An 18032-nucleotide genomic window follows, 5' to 3' on the forward strand; every position below is an offset into this window, starting at 1 on the left:
TTTAAACATTTGAAAAAATTAACTTCAAAATAAACTTTAAAAGGAAAAAAATGTACAAAATCCGATTTATGCATGATAGTGTAATTGGCTTTTGAATTTACCGTCGTTCTAGATAATTTTAGCAAGTACTTAAATTCATATTCTTTTCCATATTTCTATATTTTCTAAATAGATTGTGATACTATTTGTAGTATATATAGATATATATGTACATTATTTATATATATTTATATATATTATTTTTTTTTTTATTGTTACACCTTTTTTAAAAAATAGATTGTTATTTAATTAAACTTTATCTGTCAATCTGTCTAGAATTTCGGTGAATTGTTTCCGCTGCCATAATTTTTTATTATATTAGATATATTTATATATTTTGTTTGTTTGTTAGCATTGTACTTGAAATTATTATAATTTCACTAAATTAGTAAATCAAAAGAAAGTGTGTGACGGAGTGAATGTCCGCATTTGTAATGCGATTTGATTATCCATGATCTCTTTTGATAGCGCGTTCTAAAAATTACTTATCTGCTACGCGTTGAAAGCCGTGATGTCTTTTTTTGAAATGTTGAAACAAGGATGTCAATATGACTCAGCGAGCTAGATTTATCATTTGAAGTTAAGTGTATGCCATCTATGCCATAAAGATACAATTCTTGAAAAAATTTGGATGAAAAGAAAGAAAAAATAATTACAAATTGAAAAAAATTTGATTGTTTCAAAAAAAAAAACACATTTGAATCTGTATGATAAAAAAAGATCATTATGTAAGATTTTATGTACTTTACAGTACTGTATATGAAGTATATATTATATATATTATACAGTATAAGTGATTATTATAATAATGTTAGTCTGCTATTTGATTGACTTTTATCTTTCGATTTTATCTGTTTGATTTTTTTTTTATTTGATTTTATCTTTGATGTGTTTATTTAATTATTACATTTGATTATTTACTCTTAATTTTATCTTGAATTTATCTTTAATTTGTCTTTAATTTTATCTTTAATTTTCTTTAATTTTCTGTTATATTTGATTTTATCTTTAATTTTTATATTTGACTTGATTTCTAATTTTTATATTTGACTCCTAATCTTTATATTTGACTTCTAATTTTTACATTTGGCTCCTAATCTTTACATTTGACTCCTAATCTTTATATTTGACTCCTAATCTTTATATTTGACTTCTAATTTTTACATTTGGCTTCTAATCTTTATATTTGACTTCTAATTTTTACATTTGGCTCCTAATTTTTATATTTGACTTTTAATCTTTATATTTGATTTTAATTTATCTTTCAATATGGCTAAATTATCCTATAATTGGTGAAATAAACAATATTCTAACATGTTCATATATATATTTGCTTTTTTTTAAAAAAAAGATATGATATCATATATCGTAATATCGTACAAATTACTCTCATGTTCATTTGCCTATTTTCTTATGGGTCAATTTTCTCAATTTCTTACGTTCTAAAGAAAAAAATTGTAAAGTTTTAAGAATTCTTGTAAAAAAGATGGTATATACTATTATACAAATCTATACAAATCTATTTTAAACGTTAACAAACATCTTTAATAGTTTATCTGTTTTTATATTGGTTGGTATTAATAAGAACCGATAATAGATGGTAATGAAGAATTGGTATTTTGGTGTAGTTAGACGTTGTAGGCCAAAGTTAATACCTTTTTAAAGATAATTTTTGAAACAGTAAAATCTTTAAGACCTACCAAATTTAAACATTCTTCCAAACTTTGTAGATATGAATGATATGAATGCTAATAAAATAGCACCCAAAATTAAGCATCTTCCCAAACTTTTTGCTCGAAATCCTTGTAAGTGAAATTTTAACGGTAGTTCAATAATAAGCGATAGTAATTTCGTAAATTTACATTTTTGTAATACTTTGTATATCTTTTGCAAAGAACAAAAAGATTTTTTCAACTCAAGCTAATAATTTATTGATCAGAGTATTGATCATTCATAAAGTATATATTATTCTTGTCATTTTTTTCCTTATTTTACTTCTCCCTTCCTCATACTCATCTCCTTCTCCTTTTACTCTTAAGTAACAAGGTTTAAACAACTACTATATTTAGAACCCGGCAAAAACAAATCTATTTTAGTAGTTAGACGTTATAGTAAATTGAGAATCCGTCTTTTTAAATACCTTTCTCTAATTTAAGCGCTACTCCAAACTTTGTAGGAAAAAGTTTTATATGAATGCTAATAAAATAGCACTCAAAATTAAGCACCTCCCCAAAATTTTTGCTCGAAATCCTTGTAAAAAGGAATGAGATTTTAACGGTAGTTCAATAAGAAAAACAATAGTAGATTGCGTTTAAGATAGAGGGGATGCTTAATTTTAGAGATTTTAACAAGAAAAGCGGTAGTAGAATCGATAGAGAATCAAAAACAAATCTATTTTTGGTGTTTTAGGTAGTAAGGCGTTGTAATAGACCAAAGTTAATTGAGAATCTTTCGTCTTTTTGGTGTTTCTCTACCTTTTAAAAGATAATTTTCCTCCTCCTCCTCATTTAAACAATCCACCGGAGACGACATGGCTACATTTGATTTAGATGATGACCTTGAGCGGTACATCTCACTGTTTTTGAGTTATCTCAACAGTCTTGGTATCAACCCATTGGCTGAAAACGATGGCCCTCCCACAAGCAGAGATAGGGAAATAGTAAAATCTATAAGACCTACCAAATTTAAGCACCCCTCCAAACTTTGTAGAAAAAGTTTTATATGAATGCTAAAAAATAGCACTCGAAATTAAAGCACATCCTTCCAAACTTTCTACTCGAAATCCTTGTAAAAAGGGTGTTTAATTTTAATAAGAAAAGCGATAGTAGATTGCGTTTAAAATCGATAAAGAAGCAAAAAATAAATCTGTTTTGGTGTAATTACTAGTTAGATGTAGCAAAACAAAAATATAGTCAGAATTCAATATAACGAACCCTCCAATTCACTGAAAAAAAAATCGCTATACCGAAATTTATAAGTTTGAAATATACCGATTTTTATATATGTAAGAAAAAAATCGCTTTATCGTGAAATTCGTTATATCGTATAGTTCGCTATATCAAGTTCTGACTATATTCCGTCTTTCTCTACCTTTTAAGGTTGGACCGGAAAGAAAAACAGTGTGAAAAATGTGGAGATTTTTTTTTTTAGAAAATACTGATTATCATAATCTTTCCCTTTAATATTTAGAGAAACTTTTGATTCGTAACTGCGTGGTAACTATATAGTAATCGAATGCCAAGATATCATAGATATCTGATATGGTTTGTAAGGTTTACCTTTTTTTTTGTACCATTTTTTTTTATGTTCTTTGATATTATCGCTTTTTAAAGGTAATTCAATTATTGAGAGTGCAAGATATTACCGTACTGTATAGAATTTTGTGAAAATATGGAAAATATGGTACCATACTAACCATACCAATTTTTTTTTTAGCACCATACCATATATACAATGAAGGTCATATCATACTCTATCTTATATTCTCTAATAGTAAGTACGATATTTATTATTTCATATTTTCATGATTTTTGATTGGTTAAAAATTTGACGGTGATCGATGTCAGTAAATTCTCTATATACAAGGCGAGATTTTGTTATTTCTTACTTCATCATAAAGATTTCGTTCAGAACTGTCTGTCAAACAATTATAATTGACCGAAGTATACGAATAAATAATAATAATAAATATTCTAATTTGAAATTAAATTTATTTATGTACGTATTTGAATCATATCATATCATATCATACAATGGAGGTCATATCATATCGTACCCGTACCGTAATTATTAAGGTATTATAATTTTTTGTTTCTTTCACTTCATTTATTATACATTATTACATATACTTTTAAATAAAAAAGAATCTTACTCATCACTATAATAAGTAAGATTTTCAAATTCATTTCGATTCGCGTTTCTTAATGTTTTTAATAACTGAAATATTTCTTTTTCAATAAAATCATTTTTTTATATTCATAAAGTCAATACACCATAAAGTCAATGAGTATATAACATCAATATTCTTAAAGTCAACGAATATGTATACTGTATATATATATCATATTATTATATACGGGCGACCGAAGAAGAAAAAAAAAGGTGAGAAATGAGAATCGATCAAAGATTGAAAAACTTTATGATATATTAATTATATTAAAGAGTTTTTTCACAAATTTCTTTTTTTATTTTTACTTTATTTAAACCCACATTTTTCTTAAAACAAAAATGATAATAAAGTAAAGCAAATACTCAGTTACGTTAATTATTTATAAATATCATCGTAATTTTTAATTAAAAAAAAAAAAAATCATAAAATGCTAAATTTCTTATAAATAGACGTACTGTATTTCCCTAATTTACCTTCCAGAGAGAATATCAAATTTTATCTTAAAAAAGCCTTCTCCAAAGTTTTCACACCTCCTTCCTTCACATAATAATTCTATTCATCATCTTCATCACAATAACCACCACAATGCTCAATATTTTCAATATCAGATTTAGCGATTTCAAAGGCTTTTCTAGTAATTTTAGATGCTGATCTAATATTCAAAGTTTTGAGAGATCCTTTCTCTCTTGCATATTCTGAAAAATTGAATAAATGATCATCATTAATGGCATAACAATCAGGAAATCCTATAGTTTCTAAGTCTGCACGACAATAATCTAAAAATTCTTTTAAAGTGTTAGGATTGAAAGACCATATAGCATGAATAACAAGTATTTTTAACCTTGATGGAATATTGTTACCAATATTTGGTAAAAATTCATCCACACGTAAAGGTTCTCTACCACGGGCTACTAATTTTTCTAAATTCTTACAAGAAATTAAAAGGGAATTTAATTGATGAATTTGTAAATGAGATTCGAATATAGTCAAATTTTTACAATATTCAATTATCGTCTCAATTATTTTTGGATCATCCTGTGAATCAATTGGTGGTAATCCTAATGAAATTTCTTGTAAAGTATTACAATTATTGATGATAAGTGATGATAATGCTAATGGTGGTCGATTATGTTCAACGTGAAATACCAATTTTTTTAATTTAGGGAAATGAGCTGATTCCAATGGTTTTGTCGCCTCATTTTTAACATTATCACATGTCATAAATATTAATGATTCTAAATTTTTACAAGGGATCAAAGGTGCAAAGGTTACTCCCTCATCAAAATCAATACCACGAAATATTATTTCCTTAAGAGTTTTATGTTGACTTTCTAATGCTGGTATAATTTTTGATAATGATCTATAATATGTACCAATCTTAAAAGATTGTAATGATCTTTGACTTTTAATTAATTGTGCCAAATTGGTTGGTGCTGAAGTTTCCCTATCATCTAAATAATAATCAATATCTAATTTCGTTATATTTTTACTAAATTTTGATAATGCCATAAATATTCTTTTCTTATCATAGTCTCCACAACAAATAAATTCTCCTAATTGTGATAAACTAGTTTCTGAATTAGGAAAACATGGTATAGCCGCATAATCCGCACAATTATCCGGAGAACGAAGCGATTCTAAATTAATGTTTAAATAAAGTATTTTTGAACATTTATTCATAAATAATTTACATAATTCTTTTGTTATTATAAATATTTTTGAATCATTCTTTTCAATCTTTTCTTCCATAACACTTTGTAACCATACTAAAGATGAATCGTAAAAATCTTCATATTTAAGTCTTCTTAAAAACTCTGCGTACTCAAAAGTTGGTTTTTTTTCAAATAATAATTTTAAATCTATTTCTGACTTGATTAATATTTCACGTTCATTTAAATCTAAACAAGAAAGGTATGTCGTAATTAAAGATGCTGAAGTTCCATTAGTTCCATTTATATATTTAAAGGGATTGCTCCATAAAATTGATACTGCTATACCACACCATATTTTATTAACTAAAAGGCATGAATATAATGAACGTTTATCATCAGAAAAATGTCCAAATACATGTCGAAATATTTCTACAGGTATTGAAGACATGATAAATATCAAACTGGTATATATATATATATTTTTTTAATTTTTTTTTAAAAAAAAACTTTGTAAATTCAATTAAAAGGTTAATATATATATTACATACATTGTTATAACTGGATGTTTGTACACCTAATTACGTATTTTGAGTGTTACGTTCATGCATGATCTTAAGTGATCTTGGAGAGAATCTTAATATATTATACCACTCTTATGCCACGATCGATATAAGGTTCACGTGATTTTGTAGAATTTTAAATAATTTAGTTATCGTGACGTTTAAAATATTATTTAAAGAATTTCAAAAATTATATAAATACTACTGCATTTATTTTAATTGACGAGTTTAAAACATTTAAATAACTTCTTTTTCTGCCAAGAATTGCTTTCAAAAACTAAAGCCTGGGCTGTCTACAAACAAATGATCTGCTTTATCTCAATATTCTTGAAACTTCTTTACTTTTTAGGTTTTGCGATAAAAAATAACATTTGAAAGAACGATTAAAAATGAAAACAACTCTATAGTCCAAGTCCAGACTGGTGCAACCTCAGATCATACACCACGTGGTACGATGATTCTGATAAGACTTGCACAAAAATCGTTTTGTATGTTCCGCATTACCAGTTATAGGTAACACGCGTATTTTATATAAGTTTATCTTCACAATGAAAATAAAGTTCATTAACCCCCTTTCTCTGTGCAATGAATTCCACTTCTCTTTAAAAAAAAAAAACAAAAAAAAATCGATATAACGAGAATAATTAATAATGACACCACTTCATTCCCCAAAAATAAATTCTTCCTCTTCATCTTATCCGAATAATCCATCAAAAAATCGTAATAAACTTCGTTCAATGTCTTTACAAAGTTTACCTTCACCACCACCAACATTAAAATCGTCACCATTACAACCGGTTTCTTATCCAGACTTACCATCCGACCTAAAAAGATGGTCATCGTCTCATGTAGCATCCTATCTAAATTATTGTTTACGTATTTACCCCCCTGCAATTGTATCAGATTTATCTAGGCATGTTGAAGAAAATGTTACACTTACCGGAAGAAAATTCTTAAGATTAAAAGAAGAACAATTGAGACAAATGAATTTTAATGAAAAATGGATTAAATTAGTTATGGTTGGTGTCAAAAATTTGAGAAGGGATCATTTAAAAGACAAAATTCTTTTAAATAGTAGTGATATCACTGGAATGAAAATTTCTGAAGAATCTAGTGATGAATCTAGTGATGAACAATTTCCTTCTTTATCAAGAAATTCTTCTTATTCTTCTACAACCGTGTCTAGTACCTCTTCGTTCTTAAATAATGACCTAAAAGATTTTTTGATTCCTACATTTCCTAGTTTAACTTCTGATGATAAAAAATTTATTCGTCAAGAATTTAATAAATTAAAAGAATTTTTAAAATCTGATATCGAGAGAGATAATAATGATAATAATACAAGTTTTAAAGAATTGAATCGAATTATTGAAAAAGCTATTTCAAATATCGAACCGGATCAAGAAGAAAATGACAAAGTAGATGAAGAGAAATTTAAACAGAAGAATTCATTGAAGGGGACAAATGCATGGTTTTGGGCAAAGATCGAGAGTGGTTTTGCACAAGGGGTTATGATTGGTGGTGTTGTTGTATGGGCATTTATGAAATATTCTAAACGATGATTTTACGTTTTTTAAATTTAAAATTTTCTTAAATGATTTCATATTTTACATACATTATGCCTAAGTTAATCTCCTTTTTTTTTCGTTCAATATCTCTCATTCATTCATTCTTATCTCATTTATTCCTATGTTCATTTTTCACATGTAATATAATTACCATCATCTTAGTCTTTTTGTAAAGTGTTGAATATTCATTTGAATGATATAAATTAAATTGTGAACAAGAATTATTTTCAAGTACTTCGATCTTTGTACTTGATCTTTAGTTAGTAATCGATATTTTACAAAAAAAATGTTTATATCTAATAATATGCAATAAAATTATAAAATTTCAAAAAATTATTATTTTTTATATTAAGTAATTTTTTTTTATCATAAATCATATAAATCGAATTTACCAGCATTTACAACAAAAGTATAAAATACTTTTATTTTTTTTGAGCATAATTATTATTAATAAATCTTATCAATCTTATTTTGATATAACGATTTAAACTTATCTACTTATCTTGATAAAGTGACAATTTACAATTTACAATCACAGATTTTTTTTGACAAAAAAAAGTTTGATTTGATTTTGATTTGTCAACTCGACGTCTTTTAAATCATCGTTTTCAGTGATTGTTAATCGTTAAATTCTACAGACACGATTTCCGATGGTAAAATTTCCGGTGAACGCGTCAAACTGTTAGTGCATAAACCCTAAAGATATAAGATATTACTTATTTCACGTGACATAATAAAAAAATAGTCTGAAAATCATTATTGACTTGAAAGAAAGCATTTATTTATTTAATAAAAAAAAAGTGTACAGTGTATGCAATGCCAAAATAAAAAAGAAAATTACAGTACATAATTTAAATTATACCTTCCCTTAATTAATTAAATAAAAAAAAATTTGAAATATTTAAATAAAAAAAAGCGTCCTTCATCTACTAATTTCAAGTTCAATAATTATTATGTTACTCCAACTTTAAATCCTCGAGAAGTTTTTTGAAGTGATTCATTAGTATTTTTATTTGATGTATTGGATGATTTTGAGACTTCTCCTTCTTCCTCTTCAAACAAGATATTACTTGTGCTTGCGATTGTATGTGGTATGGTATAATTATGTGAAGTAAGTTTACGTTGATGTGATGACGATGATTGGCCTGATACCAAACTGAGGATAAGGTATTTTAAATTCGGAAGTGTGTGCCTTAAATCAATTACGCTTATACCTTGCGAATTCATTAACTACAATAATATAGAAAATTAAATTTTCTAGAATCGAAATAATAAACTAATTTAATTAATGTTAAATCTAGTAAACCATACCTGCTCGATATTTTTATTAAGTAAAAAGACTGCATATTCAAACCGATAACGATCAGCTCCTTTGACATATAAAGGAAATCTAAAATTAATAAACAAAAGGAAATGAAAAATTACGTGTTAAGTTTGTAAGATAGTTAAAACAAACAAATTAGTAACGAAAATTTTGATAATTACAGCGCTCCAAGCTGATTGTTAGTGAATAATCCTTCCAATTGGACAATGTTCAGTATAATCCAGTTCAACAACTTTTTAAAAGGGATTCTGCATGTCACATATTCTGTGTTATAGCCCCTGAGAGCATATGATATTATATACATATACATTTAATTTTCTCATGTTGTAAATGATAGTAGTTGAATATTCAAAACTTTTATTTCCTCTTTCGAGTAGAGGGAAATCAAAAACAATCAACTTGGAGCAATTATGAACTTACTGTCTTGAATCTCCTAAGGAAGCTGTTATTGGATCACGTATTGATGACCTTGAGGACATGGGTGTCATTGGAAATCTTAATGGAACTCCGAGATAATACGCGAGCATATTTATGAGATGACAAGTGAACCCCAGTGCGGTAGCGACTTGTTCGTCGTCACAACCTTATATATACATTAATTAACTTACATTCTATAATTTAATGTAACAACTTTTTATATTTAAAAAAAATCTTCAAAGTAAAAATAAATACCAGTGAATACTGAATTTGGCAATGGTACACCAAGAATCTTAAAAGAGAATGTGTCTGTATGTGTCTGTATTAATAAAATAATTTTATATAAATATATCGATATTAACTCAATTATACTTATTGTCGAAAAGATTACTAAACTTACAGGTTCTATGGGAAATATATTAAGCAAGTCCGCAACAAGTTCCTTCTGACAAGTACAGATTTTGGAAGTTGTCATGGAAAGGGTTTTGCTAAGAACAGCAATCCGATTCAATACGACCATCTGAAAGAAAAAAAAAACAACAAAATTTCAAAATCCAATTTTAAAAATTAACAAAACAAACCGATCTCGTTCCAAAATCTTTAGGCTTTCCTCCAAATATTCCTTTCCAGTTTGATGACGCTCTCTCGCTTCCTCCATGGCGACCCGTCGGGAACGAATATTCTCGCGCAAAGTAATTATACGTCGGCGATCTTCATGATTATTTATGTTTGAACTTTGGATATAAATTATTTTTTTCGCACTAATTCATTTAATCAATCTTAATAAAGATACAATAAACCTAAACTAATATACCTTCTTCTAGTGCTTTACTTTGGTCTGCAATTTCAGCATGATATCGAGAAAGGTGCAATAATCTTGAGCTTTTTTCTCTTTTCTGATTATTTATTTAATTGAAAAGACAATAGAGCAGATCATATTAATCTAATAAAATTTTTTTTTTTTTACATTAATTAATCGTAAATTTACAACTAAATACCAATACAAGCTTGTTTTTTTCCCTTTCTAAAATCTGTCCGATATTGGATATTACATCATCCCGCGATCTCTGCATATCAATTAAACAATTATCTATATTGTTTAATCTGTTCTTTATAGAATATTATTATTAACAAACCAATTATTAAAAGTAACAGAAATATTTGATAAAAGAAAAAAATTCTTTTTAACTGACCGCATAAGGGCATCATACGTATAAGATCGCTTCGCCTAAATTTTTAGACATTAAAAAAAAGATAGTTAGATAGACGTATATATAACTCATAACTTTTAAGCAGAAAAATACCGTTTGAGGCGACGGGGCACGATATTGTTTTGACTGTTGACCGACAACCATTTGGCATCGCGAAAACCTACTAACAAACTCTTATGATAAGTTTTTTTGGAGAATTATCCACAGAAGGGTTCAAAAAACCCCTCTTAAATGTCCAAAATACTTTAATGTTACAGTAATTTGGGCTGACTTGAAAAATCTATCTATTAACGAATTTTAGAAAAAATTATAGCCAGTAAGTATATTCATGGATATTACGTGGCGCAAACATGTTTAATCATACATCTGAAAGTTGTGTTATGTATGCTATGCATGTGGCCATATCACGCTCTTAAAATTTTTGTACGATGAAAAAATTTAATTTTGAAGAAAATTCCCATCGTAGATTTAATCCCTTAACAAACTCATGGGTATTATGTTCACCACATCGGACAAAAAGACCATGGGAAGGGCATAAAGAAGTTATTGATGATGAATCATTAGCGGAATATGATCCAGAATGTTATCTTTGTCCTGGCAACACTAGAGCCCAAGGTGATAAAAATCCTCAATATGAAAATACATTTATATTTAATAATGATTTTGCTGCTGTTAAAAATGATCAGCCTGAATATCTAGAACAATCTAAAGGTATGTATAATAACAGATTAGTACTCAAAGATTTAATTTAATTGTTTTTTTTTAATTTTTAGATAAAATTTCGTCATTGTTACGAGTTGAAGGTGTTAGAGGTGAATGTAAGGTAATGTGCTTCTCTCCGAAGCATAACATTACCGTGGCAGAAATGTCAGAAGATGCAATACTATGTGTAATTCAATCATGGACAAAAATATATCGAGAAATGTCAACAAAATCTTATATCAATTATATTCAAATATTTGAGAATAAAGGATCAATAATGGGTTGTTCAAATCCACATCCACATTGTCAAGTTTGGTGTACAGAAACAATACCGGAAGAACCAACAAAAGAGTTAATTTCAATGAATAATTATTATAAAAACAATAATTCATGTTTATTATGCGATTATACCCAACTTGAAACCATTAAATTAAAATATAAACCAAGAATAGTTTGTGAAAATAACTCTTTCGTTTGTTTGACTCCATTTTGGGCGGTTTGGCCTTATGAAACCATGATTATTTCAAAATCGCATATTATTAGTTTATTGGATTTGGAGAATGATGATGATGGTAATATTCTACAAAAAGATCTTGCTAACATTATTCATAGAATTACTTGTAAATATGACAATGTTTTTGAATGTTCTTTTCCTTATTCAATGGGAATTCATCAAGCTCCCGTTGATAATAAAGATCACACGAATGATTCACATTTACATTTACATTTTTATCCTCCCTTACTGAGGAGTCCAACCATCAAGAAATTTTTAGTTGGGTATGTTAAATCAAATCAACTAATGATAAATAATAACAATATTATTATTGAAATTTAGTCTTATTGATCATATTTAGGTATGAATTACTCGCTGAACCACAACGTGATCTTACACCTGAACAAGCTGCTGATAGATTAAGAAATTGTTCGGAAATACACTATAAACAAAAATGATGTAATTATTTCAAGTATAGAAAAGCGAAAGCCTTATATTTTGGTATTCCTATCTTAATTATATTCATTATGTCATTATATCATTATTATTTATAATAACCAGATTATCATCACTTTATCAATTTAATTCATCTATTAAATGGGCCCCTGTTATCTTGATAGTCCAAAGTCTACTTTTTATAATAAATAAATCAAACATTGCCTATCATTTTATTTAATAAACATAAACTATATAAATTACGACCAAACCAATATGTTCTACACAATAAAGATATCCAAACGAATTGTAAAAGCACCCATCATCGCAGCGATCTTTATTTACATAAAACATCTAGTATATTGTCTAGTATATGAGATCAAATGAATAATAGTTTGTCAATTTATCACAAATTTTTTTATTTTGTTCTATATTTTGTAAAATGCTGATTGTATACATGGAGATGGATATTGGTAGATTAGTTTTTAACCTCAGTAGGAGAAGTATGCAATAGTTGGTCTTTAACACTATCGACTCTATCAATTAAACCTTGAGTATATTGAACTGCTTCTCGTCTTTTTTTCCTAGCAGTTTCAAATTCAGGGGGACAAACAACATCATCTAAAGTTAGAAGAGTTTGCATTAAATTTTCTATAATATAATGATGAGTATCAATTAATTTTGATTTCGTCTTATCAATATCATTATTAGTACTTTGATTAGAAAGAAAAGTAGAAGCAGAAGTTTCTAATGATTCAATTTGTGGAATTAAGTTTGTCCTTGTTTTTTCAATGGATTGCGAAATTCTTTCTATCAAAGCATGCTCTTCTGGTGATCCTGTTGTTGTTTGTACTAAATCTTTGTCCTAATATTAAATTTGAATTAGTGATTAAAAAAATATATATATATATTGATTGATTGTGATTTTTTCACATACGTCTGGTTTAGTACCCATTAAAAGTACTTTTGAAGATGGACCAATTCCCAAAGAACTCAATGTAGCCGTATCATCTTTCATTATAGCTATTAAAAGGATAAAAAAATAATATATTAATACTTGATTCAACAAAGATTAATTATAAAATATTTATTCATTACCTCCAGAAAATACCAGTTTTTGTCCATTAACAGGTACGCCCGTAATTTTTTTTAGTCGTTCTTTTAATTGTTTCAAAGTAGTTTCCTCTAGCGAGCCGGCCCCTTGTCTTAGGAAATCAAGATGGATCTTTTCTTTGCCCCAGGTAACAATGATCTTTTGAGTTCCTTGAGTCTCTAAATGATTACTTAAAGTATTAAAAAATAATTAAACGGTAAAGTACTTTAAAAAGTTATATTTTATACCTTCTAACGACTTCATTGAGACTGGTAGTGTGGAAAAAAGTAAGGGCTTGGCGAACCGCCAAAGAAATATAAACGGAAGTGCTATGTCGACAGAAATGATGACTAAATTATTTATCTAGAACAAAATTAAATTAAACCAACTTATAATCAAGTGAAAAAGAAATTTGAGGGCTTAGGTCATTTCTATGATTAGTTAAAAAAATGACAATGTGCCACAGCTGATCAGCATATTTTTTTTTCCGTCAAAAAGTTGTATATATTTTTAATTACCGATAAAAAATCATATTCTCTTTCCGTAACAGAAAAAATACCTATTAATTTTAGGACATTATTTATATTTATAATATTTATACCAATATCCAAACATATAAACTTTTAATATAATTTTTAAAGTTAAAATGCTTCAGCTAGAATACTGGCAGTAAGAATTGCAATTACACAGGAGGAAAGTTTTTTTATTGAAAGAAAGCGTAGAATATCTGCCCCAATATCACCGTTACTTTTTCATCTGAGAACAGATTAGGCTATTATTCCCAATGATGATAGATGGATTTACGTTTAATACTGACTTTAATAATGGATGTCTTATCTGTTATAATAATAAATCCCGCATATTCAAATAATAAACAGAATGAGATGATTGAAGTGTATATTATAATTGTTGCTTTGTTTCACTTTTGCCATATTATTAGTATTTATTCCATTTGTAAAATTTAAAATTTCTCAAACCAACATGAAACTAATTGTATTAAATTATATCAAGTTTGACTCAATCGATCAAATATTTACAAAAGAAAAATAAAAAAAAAATAATTTCATAGATCTAATATTTAATTTTTTAATTAAAATAGATCTCTTTAATCATTAAATACACGTGATTGATGTAATTCTCATAACACAACTGATCTGTAAAAAAAAAGTGCAAAGACATGTCGAATGATCCAAAGGTACATCCGTCTGATATTTTTTCCCTAAGGACTATAATTATTGATAATTATGATTCTTATACTTTTAATTTGCTACAACTTTGGGATAATGAAAAAAGTATTGAAAACGTAGTAGTTATCCGCAATAATCAATTTTCTTGGTAAATTTCTTTTCTTTAATTTAAACAATTTCGAATTTGTTCCATTATACATATTTTGGTTCTCTTTTTGACAGGAATTACTTTAAAGAAAATATATTCCCGTATTTCGATAATATTATAATATCACCTGGACCAGGTAGACCGGAAACCCCTTCCGTATGAATTTCTTGTAATTAATGTATCATTTTATTAAATCACGTAGAATTCAATTGATAAGTTTTATGTTATAGGATTTTGGAATATGCACCAATATAATAAAGGAATTGAATGATATTCCTATACTTGGTGTATGTTTAGGACACCAAGGAATAGGTGTTACTTTCGGTGGTCAGGTATTTATAAGATATTTGTATTATTATTCATTTATTCATTTATTCATTTTATATATAAAAAAATTTTAGATAACAAATGCTAAAACAATTATGCATGGGAGATTAAGTCCTGTCTATCATGAAGGAGGAGATGATCCTATGTCTTTATATTATAAGATTCCAAATCCATTCTCGGTTGTTAGATATCATAGCTTAATTGTTGAAAATAAAAATATGCCGCCAGAATTAACGATTTCAGCTTGGTGTTCTGAAGATAGTAGCATATTGACACCTCCTTTAAAAGAATCTAGTACGATTATGGGCTTGAATCATATTAATAAACCTATTTATGGCGTTCAATTTCATCCCGAGGCATGGTTTGCTAATTCTTTATTAGTTAGTTTTAATGTCTCATAATCTAATTCGTTTTAATTTATTATTTAGTCAATCTGCACTGAAAATGGGTATCAATTGCTCAGGAATTTTCTGATGATTTCTAGAGTATTTTTAGAAAGGGTTGGATATTTTCTTTTATAAGAAATCATAGTATTTTATTTTTTATTTATTGTTTATTTATTGAAATTTAGCATGGGGTAACATTTCCTCGTACAACTCTTCCATCGCATATTTTGTCTCATTCGGTTTTACCAAAAAAACCGCATATGTTTAAGCCTTTGACATCAAAAAGCGATACTGAATATTGCTTGATATTAAAGAAATTAGAAAGAAAGTTATGGATTGATTCTCCACTGGTTTTTCAACATATTGTAGCAGCTGATCAATCCACTGTTGGAACATGGTGGTTGGATAGTGCAAGGGTATTACAAATATTTTTTTTTTAAAAAAAAAGAATCAAAGGTTATTTCGATCGAAATTAAACTTTTCACTTCCATTACTTAGCAACCTGATAGAGTAAATAGATTTTCATTTATGGGATCGACGCCAGAAAGTTCAAATTCATTTTCAACATTTTATTCAACGCTTAATAAAGAACTTTTAGTTATATGTTCGAATGGATCAGTAATTAATAAAAAAATGGAAGATAATCAAACATTTTGGGATTGGATGTCAGAAACCATAAAACATTTTAATCAGCGTATGGGAAACTTAAAGATATTGCACGATGATGGAACTTTACAAAATGTTAGAGAGCAAACAATTCCTTTTGATTTTAGATTGGGAATGGTGGGTTATTTTGGCTATGAGATGAAAAGGGAGTCATTACCGAATTATACAATTTCAACAGATCAATATTCTGATATTCCAGATTCCGCATTTGTTTTTGCAACTCAAGCAATTATATTTGATCATTTAGAGAGGCAAATTTGGTTAGCAGGATTAGTTCGACCTAAAGTCGATTATGTGGACAATAATTTAGGAATACACCCAGGGCTTGATGATTATAAATCATGGACAGTGTCTATTGAGGAAAAATTACGTAATTTGGATAATTTGATGTCTAGTTCTAAACAAACTCTGCTTAAAAAAGATATTCAAAATGAGAAAGTCTCTTTTTCGGGTCAACCTTCATTTACACCAGATATGAAACAAGATGATTATATAAGGGCAATAGAAAAAGCACGTTCGTACATACATGAAGGACAAAGTTATGAATTGTGTCTAACAACACAATTTAGAGCAAATTTAGCAAATGTACCGAAAAAATTAGACGACAATTGGGTAGAACTTTATCAATGTATTAGGTCATTTAATCCAGCGCCTTTTTCGGCATTATTATCTTTTCCAAGCAAAGATATATGTATAATGAGTTCATCGCCTGAGAAATTTTTGCAAATTGATAATGAAGGAGTTATGGAAATGAAGCCTATTAAAGGAACTGTTGCAAGAGCAAGAGGATGTTGTTGTTTAAATTTGAAAGAATGCGATAAAGGAACTTTGTGTGAATCGAAACGAAAGGAAGAAGATATGAAAAGGATGCGTCTTCTTGAAGGAGATATTAAAGAACGTTCAGAGAATTTAATGGTAAAGTTATCATTAAAATTGTGGAATTTACGCAAATCATTTTGAAATATTTATTTATTTATTTTCTTTTTTAACGAAAAAGATTGTGGATTTGATTCGTAATGATTTAACACATATATGCCAACCGAGTACAGTGCAAGTCCCTTACTTAATGAAAGTTGAATCATATGAGTCTGTACATCAACTTGTAACTACAGTTAGAGGACAATTGAGAGAAGATTTAGATTGCGTTAAAGCCATAAGAGAATGCTTTCCTCCGGGATCAATGACAGGAGCCCCAAAATTACGATCTGTTCAATTATTAGATGAATTAGAACAAAATAAACCAAGAGGTGTTTATTCCGGGTGTTTAGGTTATATTTCTTTGCAGGATGGTAATGGTCAAAAGAGAGGAACCTCTCAGTTCAATGTTGTTATTAGAACGGCTATTATTCGTATCGAAAAGGACGAAGTAACAGTTGGTGCAGGTGGAGCTATTGTTTATCTTTCAAATGCTGAATCAGAATGGAATGAAGTTGAGTTAAAATCACAATCAATAATTCCAAGGTAAGAATTAAAATAGATGTTTTTTTATTATTCAATTTTAAGATGCTAAAATATTTGGTTTATTTATTAGTATTTTAGATTATATGAACAAACTTATATAGCCTAAATTAATAATAATATAGCCTAATTAATAATACTTTTGAGAATAGAGTTAAACCATTACATACTTGTATTTTTATGCTTTGCTAAAATTAATTCCTCCCGTATTAAGCCACTGAATTGCCACATTTTATTGTAATACATAAATAAATTATTTACTTGCATAACCACCATTATATATTTGAGATTATAAATTGTTATGACTAAAAAATAAGAATACTGTACTCCCGTAAATAAGCACCCATTTTTTTGCATGTAATGCCGGCCCAAGATCGTATAATGCAGGTCGGAGTGACTTATTTCGGGATGTACACGGCAATGACAAATACAAACTGATAAGATCCTGCCGTTGGCATATTGTTGGCATTTAAGGTT

General features: G+C 27.9%; 6 protein-coding genes across 6 annotated transcripts; 3 read left to right on the plus strand and 3 right to left on the minus strand.

Annotated features, from left to right (window-relative positions):
• Positions 1-4191: 4191 nt before the first annotated feature.
• OCT59_015402 (uncharacterized protein) lies at positions 4192-6085 on the minus strand. Its single transcript, XM_025312725.2, has one exon. It carries the CDS (start codon positions 6026-6028, stop codon positions 4481-4483), a length of 1548 nt encoding a protein of 515 aa, XP_025189106.2. The 5' UTR covers positions 6029-6085; the 3' UTR covers positions 4192-4480.
• Positions 6086-6704: 619 nt separating this feature from the next.
• Positions 6705-8053, plus strand: OCT59_015403 (uncharacterized protein). Its single transcript, XM_025312727.2, has one exon. The coding sequence runs from the start codon at positions 6791-6793 to the stop codon at positions 7700-7702; it is 912 nt and encodes a 303-aa protein (XP_025189108.1). The 5' UTR covers positions 6705-6790; the 3' UTR covers positions 7703-8053.
• Positions 8054-8470: 417 nt separating this feature from the next.
• Positions 8471-10925, minus strand: OCT59_015404 (uncharacterized protein). The gene is made up of 10 exons (XM_025312728.2): positions 10754-10925; positions 10643-10677; positions 10448-10553; positions 10264-10345; positions 10031-10160; positions 9850-9937; positions 9705-9768; positions 9453-9615; positions 9020-9098; positions 8471-8938 (listed from the first exon to the last, which is right to left on the minus strand). Exons 1-10 carry the CDS (start codon positions 10802-10804, stop codon positions 8660-8662), a joined length of 1077 nt encoding a protein of 358 aa, XP_025189109.2. The 5' UTR covers positions 10805-10925; the 3' UTR covers positions 8471-8659.
• Positions 10926-11055: 130 nt separating this feature from the next.
• Positions 11056-12313, plus strand: OCT59_015405 (uncharacterized protein; the record flags this gene model as incomplete). Its single annotated transcript, XM_025309819.2, has 3 exons — positions 11056-11371; positions 11434-12139; positions 12217-12313. Exons 1-3 carry the CDS (start codon positions 11089-11091, stop codon positions 12311-12313), a joined length of 1086 nt encoding a protein of 361 aa, XP_025189110.1. The 5' UTR covers positions 11056-11088.
• A 157-nt stretch (positions 12314-12470) lies between these two features.
• Positions 12471-13821, minus strand: OCT59_015406 (uncharacterized protein). The gene is made up of 4 exons (XM_025308959.2): positions 13632-13821; positions 13389-13562; positions 13228-13313; positions 12471-13155 (listed from the first exon to the last, which is right to left on the minus strand). The coding sequence occupies exons 1-4, from the start codon at positions 13645-13647 to the stop codon at positions 12769-12771; spliced, it is 663 nt and encodes a 220-aa protein (XP_025189111.2). The 5' UTR covers positions 13648-13821; the 3' UTR covers positions 12471-12768.
• A 739-nt stretch (positions 13822-14560) lies between these two features.
• On the plus strand, positions 14561-17825 carry OCT59_015407 (uncharacterized protein; the record flags this gene model as incomplete). Its single annotated transcript, XM_066139978.1, has 9 exons — positions 14561-14718; positions 14793-14874; positions 14949-15050; positions 15120-15401; positions 15474-15545; positions 15617-15847; positions 15930-17012; positions 17095-17558; positions 17629-17825. 9 exons carry the CDS (start codon positions 14561-14563, stop codon positions 17657-17659), a joined length of 2505 nt encoding a protein of 834 aa, XP_066002801.1. The 3' UTR covers positions 17660-17825.
• Between the last annotated feature and the right edge of the window lie 207 nt (positions 17826-18032).

The sequence above is a fragment of the Rhizophagus irregularis genome, chromosome 23, assembly GCF_026210795.1.
Source record: "Rhizophagus irregularis chromosome 23, complete sequence".
In the NCBI taxonomy this organism is placed as follows: domain Eukaryota; kingdom Fungi; phylum Glomeromycota; class Glomeromycetes; order Glomerales; family Glomeraceae; genus Rhizophagus; species Rhizophagus irregularis.

Excerpts from the sequence above, each read along its gene's own strand:
- OCT59_015402 (XM_025312725.2), bottom strand. The coding sequence starts at position 6,028 with ATGTCTTCAATACCTGTAGAAATATTTCGACATGTATTTGGACATTTT.
- OCT59_015406 (XM_025308959.2), bottom strand. Across the intron at positions 13,314-13,388 it reads AAAACTGGTATTTTCTGGAG|CTATAATGAAAGATGATACG; the intron begins GTAATGAATAAA and ends TCCTTTTAATAG. Across the intron at positions 13,156-13,227 it reads TAATGGGTACTAAACCAGAC|GACAAAGATTTAGTACAAAC; the intron begins GTATGTGAAAAA and ends ATTTAATATTAG.
- OCT59_015404 (XM_025312728.2), bottom strand. The coding sequence starts at position 10,804 with ATGGTTGTCGGTCAACAGTCAAAACAATATCGTGCCCCGTCGCCTCAA. Across the intron at positions 10,678-10,753 it reads GTGCCCCGTCGCCTCAAACG|GCGAAGCGATCTTATACGTA; the intron begins GTATTTTTCTGC and ends CTAAAAATTTAG. Across the intron at positions 9,099-9,452 it reads TCCTTAGGAGATTCAAGACA|ATTTCCTTTATATGTCAAAG; the intron begins GTAAGTTCATAA and ends TATTAATTTTAG.
- OCT59_015403 (XM_025312727.2), top strand. The coding sequence starts at position 6,791 with ATGACACCACTTCATTCCCCAAAAATAAATTCTTCCTCTTCATCTTAT.